Source organism: Mesitornis unicolor, unplaced genomic scaffold (assembly GCF_000695765.1).
Source record: "Mesitornis unicolor isolate BGI_N332 unplaced genomic scaffold, ASM69576v1 scaffold11907, whole genome shotgun sequence".
Taxonomy (NCBI): Eukaryota; Metazoa; Chordata; class Aves; order Mesitornithiformes; family Mesitornithidae; genus Mesitornis; species Mesitornis unicolor.
The window spans coordinates 36,889-42,265 of NW_010198413.1; the positions used below are offsets into that span (position 1 = coordinate 36,889).

Here is a 5,377-nt window from a genome sequence, read left to right on the forward strand (position 1 = left end):
AACCTGTGCCACAAAGGGATCTCAGCCTCTCTTCTTAAGAGGAGCTGACTGCAGCTCCTCTTAGCATTCATTTCTTGCCTGTTCTGGCTAGGAGAAGGTATTTCTCACTTATAATAGCAGTGAGCATCAAGGACAGGGATGATGAACATCGTCTTGCAGGAGGAGCAGCTGCCTCTGGGAGCGACCAGCAGCAGCTATTGGGGAACTATTGCACAGACAGCTTTAAAATGCAGTATTACTCAAGTTTAGAGGATCTCGCCAAATAAACACACTCCACAAATCAAACCCCACAAAGATTCGGGTTCAAAATTAGGACAAACGCTAACTCAGGACTTCCACTGGGTGTATGTGGCACAGGGAAGCTATGAACACACCACAGCCTTTATCCTTCTGGTTGCACCCCTAACACCACAAGGAAGCAGCTGATGCTTGGGCACTCTCAAGTGAGGGTGTCCAGCAAGTTTCAACACCTGAGAACACCTCCAAGTCCTACCACCTCCGCAGATGATCCATAAAGCACCCAGGGTGAGTCAGATCATTCCTGTTGGGCTCTTCTGCAGGATCAAGATCTCCTCATTGACAAGGAAATCTGAGGGCTGTGATGTGGGGAAGCTCCACCTGAGCAGTCACTGCCTTGGAGGGGTGAGACTCACCAGCTTAGAATCAGCTGAGGCACCAAAACCATGCAAACACCCCCATCCTACAGGAAAACCAGACCTCTTCATCGAAATAATGTGATTTGGAGCAAGCTCCAAGGGCAGTGCATGGCCAAAGCCCTTCAGCACAGGGAGAAGGTGTTTGCTTGAGGATTTGCTGCCTCTGTGTCCCCTCTGACTATGCAGGGCTACAGTGAACTTGCTATGCTACTGAGGGGTGCCATATCCAGCTCCTTCAGCTTGGAGTTCACCACAGTAGAGGTCCCAGCACTAATACAGGAAAAAAAAGCACTTCCCAGACACTCTGCCAAACAAAGTCCTCCAAAAAAAAGCACTCTGATAATGCAATCACCAACAAACTCCACAGGAAAAAAAATAACCAGCACCAGCGATGGCACAAAACCCCACAGCACCCCAGCAGCAGGGGCTTGGGCCAGACCCAGCCTACCCCTCACCTCCTCCTACCAAGAAACTTTAGTTTCTGTGCATAAAAGGTGTAACCCCACACAAACTTCACAAAAACAGGTAAAGAAACCACGCTACTCACCTTGGGTCGATTATCTCAGGACAAAGAAGGACCCACACTTGACTGATCCCAAGAAGCCACCCACAAGACAAGAGGCAGCAGCCATTTTGTCTCTACAGGGGCCAGGGCAGAGGAGCAAATGGCGGCAGCTGTGGCTGTGGGCACAGGGAGCCCCCTGGGGCGTTAGCGACACCCAACGAGGCCCAGCTGCTCCTGCGAGGCCTGGTGTGAAGGGCCCTCCTTCCACAGCCACCCCGTGAGCTGATTTACAGCCCCCGGCGTCAAATCCAGCACAGGGCAGGCTTCAGCTGTGCTTTGTGAGGGCCCAGTGAGAAGTTCATAGCTTGGAAGCCTCTTTAAAAGAGTCTTAAGTTTGAACGATTGAAGGTATTAAATGGGAGAAATGAGACAGGAAAGGAATACTTGATGTCTTATTTCATTGCCTTAACATAAAATCGTTTTTATTCCCTTTAAAGCCTTGCTGTCAACGGAAATAAAGTTCCAGATTTATTCCTGAGGAAGCACACAAGTACTACTAATAAAAAAGATAAAAATTAAGCACAATCAGTGCTCACCTTCAGATTTTAACCCACAAAAATACACAGCTGAAAGGTGTCTGACCAGCTTGGCTGCACTGGGACGAGGTCTTTCATGGGTGCTATAAAAGCAAACTGTCTCCATCCTTGGGGCTGTTTTGTCCAAATTATGGAAGGAGCTGGCAGAAAGTGGAAAATTATGGCACTGCTGCATCTGTGTGTGCATGTGAGGAGGAGAAAGACAGCTCAGGATGTGAATGCAAAACCTTCTGTGTGGTGGTGGTGGGAAATGCCAGGAAAGAGAAGCAGAAAAAAGGAAACAGGGTGAAGCAACTCAGCTTTTGGCTGGTTCTTCCCAGTTAAAATGAGGTCGGTATTAACAAAAACCTCTTAAAAAACACCCAAAAACGTAATAATGGCCTCTTGACCGACTGCGTGAAAGTGATACAGCGAGTGATGTAGGTGGTATGGCAGGACACACCGAACCTAAGCCAAAGGGGATAAAAAAAACACCCTGCAAAGCTCTTGAAAGCCGGCTTTAAACGATAGTGACATGTTTTGACACCGTTCCCTGACAACAAAGGCTGTAACACAAACAAAAATTAATGATGTCAAGCACTAATACTGATGCTGCATGAACTCGACCAATGTGGTCCCAATTAAATATCAAGTATGGTTATAATTCAAAAAACGACTGCGGAAACGGCAGCGTTGCGACATTCCCTGCCCGCGGCTCTCCCCGATGTCCACCCCAGGTCTGTGCGTGTTCCTGGTGGGATGTGGTCCCCACCTTCCCCATCCTCGCTCCTGGCTGCTGGAGGAACACCAAGTTCAGTTGCCAAAATGACCCTGACATGTATCAGGAGGGCTTTTTAATACTAAATAAGTAACTTTACTAACCAAGAGAAGCCAGGCAATGTCCAACCTGCCCATGCAAGCACACAGGTGCTACAGCTCATGGAGAAGTCAGCAAAGTGCCTGATTTTATCCAAAATTTTCAGAGTAAGTCAGCCAAGACAAGCTCCTTTGACCAGGACTTCTGGGTCCAACTGTTCCTCAGAGCAAACACATTCTTCCCAAATAATTCTGTATCTGTTTATTGCCTGAACAAATCTACAGGACAAACCTGCACCCAACTCACCCAGCTCACCTCTGCCTTATTTTGAGTTACTGGAGAGGTTCCTGAAATTCAGGCCATGCTATGATGTCTCCAACTGAGGATCCACCCAGCTGTGAGTTGTCCAAAACCACCGCTTGTTTCTCAGCCATCAAAGGTGTCTGGGAGATACCAGACTCAGACCAGGGCCATGGTCTATCCTGCTCTTCCCACCAGCACTGATACCCATTAATTTGCTCTGATACCCATTAATTTGCACAAACATGGACATCGACTCTCATCTTCACCGTGTCCCCATCGTGTTTCGTGCGCTCAGAGAAATCACAGAGCCCTGAGCACAATTTTACAGGAGATTTTCCTCACCTTCTCTGTTTGCTCCCTGGCTCTCAAACTCTCCTCATGTGCCCTCCTCTTGGAGACAACTGCAGCCTTCCAGCAACTCATGTAACATATTATACTAAAATATATATAGATCTAATTTTTCTGATGGTCCTAGCTGAAATATGGGAAACAGCGGCTGTCCCTCTGGACCCCCCCTGACTGCAGCGTGCCTGAGCAGACACCGCTGCGGACTTCAGTCGGGGTGGGGGGAAAAAAGACAATTAAACCCCCCCCCTATAATGCGAATACTTTATTATCAATGAGTGACTGGTATTAGCTTTTTGTCTGGGTATTAATAATATTTCAAAAAACCATACATCAAAATTAGGGCTTTCTCCTATTTTTGCTGTATAATTTTTCTTTTTTAAAAAAATCTGTATTGAAAGAATTATATAAGCCAAAGTGCATTTTCTGGTTTTTGTCCATATACACATTGCACCATACATAAATAATTACATTGTAAAAATGACTCCATAATTACAAGTATAATATATATTTTCATATAATATATAAAACTTTATATTAAATCTAGGTAGATGATATTTGGGATAGTCTGTGTCTTCTTTTTTATTTTATTTTTTTTAAAATTTTCTCCTTTTTCCTTGCGGCAGAGGCCGACCGTTATCGATTGTTACTGAGTAAGATCTCCAGCCAACAAGGACACGACGTGATAAACTGTCTCGAGTAACACGGCCCCCAGCCTTTGGCGAAGCTAATCCGCACGCTGTTCGGGTCGTAGGGCCCGTCGGCGTAATCCAGCTCGGCCGTGTGCTGCAAGAGGCAGGACTTTTCGTAGTCAAACACCTTGATGGAGTAGCCCGGCATCACCTTGCGCACTATCAAAGTCCTACAGTTGGGGATGTCCAGTGTCGGGGAGTTGACGAAGATGGGATGCTCGCTGCGGTTGTAGGCCCACACACCGTCCGGCTCTTTGCTAAGTAAAATCCCGTAGCCGATTTTACTTCGAGTCCTTCTCACAGTCTCGCTCCTGTTTTCCAGGTTTAGCTGTCCGAGGCAGAAGCCGTTTCCTTGAGGTAGGTCATAGAAGATACTGACAGACTGTTCGTACACTGTGTAGAGGCGGCCGACGCGCGTCCGGTGCTCCCAATAGGCCACGTTGCACCAATGGCTCCTCTTCACGGCATCGGGCGACGTACTGGCATCTGCGGGGGCAAGCGGAAGAAGAGTCAGGGTTTGCTGTGACCATCTGGGACAAGACAGGTATGGAGGGAAGCACATGGCTCTTCCCGCCCACCGGCTTTGAATACTGGACTTGTGTTCAACCCAAAACTTGTCTTTGACCCAAAACTGTCTTCGATCCAAAGACAGCGCTCAATGCAAAGCCCATCTCCAACCCCAAAGTCCATCTCCAACCCCAACGTCCATCCCCAACCCCAACGTCCATCTCCCACCCCAACGTCCATCTCCCACCCCAATGTCCATCTGCAACCCCAAAGTCCATCTGCAACCCTAACGTCCATCTCCAACCCCAATGTCCATCTCCAACCCCAATGTCCATCTCCCACCCCAACGTCCATCTCCAACCCCAACGTCCATCTCCAACCCCAACGTCCATCTCCCACCCCAACGTCCATCTCCCACCTCAACGTCCATCTCCAACCCCAAAGCCCATCTTCAATGATGTCAAGTGCCACCAAGAAGAAGGCTCCAGCAAAGGCTGGTGACCCAACGCTCCACCCACCAGCTCCCATTGGAGCTCAACACTTCCTGCTCTCTCTAATTTAATGTTAAATCCTCCTTCCAGTAGCCAAGACCCTGTGTACTCAAGATTTGTGCATTTCTACCACCAAGAGCCACTATGGACGACTGCAACTCAGCCACCTTGAGCTTGGCAGGTCCCCAGGCTCCTCCAGCATGGAGGTGCACCCCATTTTCAAAGGCCAACTTGTGCTGAGTTGAGACACGGGGGATGCCCATGACGTGCTTGAATGACTGACCCAGCAGTTCTCTCTGCTACGTAATATTCTTTGACAGCGATGCTGATGCTCCCACGGGTTCACAGTTGCTATGAACTACACGTGTCCTCCTACAAAGCCACTGAAACTCACTCCAGAGCAATGAGAAACATCTCTTCTTTCTAGGAATTACATTCAAGGATGATGGCAGGGACGCAGACTGCCAGAAATCTCTTTAATCTATG

At 48.1% G+C, this 5,377-nt stretch overlaps 1 protein-coding gene across 1 annotated transcript; it reads right to left on the reverse strand.

Annotated features, from left to right (window-relative positions):
- Nucleotides 1-3,755: 3,755 nt before the first annotated feature.
- SMAD6 (SMAD family member 6) lies at nucleotides 3,756-4,379 on the reverse strand (the record flags this gene model as incomplete). The annotated part of the gene is made up of 1 exon (XM_010189144.1): nucleotides 3,756-4,379. A coding segment is annotated over one exon (542 nt), but the record flags the coding sequence as incomplete, so codon positions are not given.
- Nucleotides 4,380-5,377: the final 998 nt, after the last annotated feature.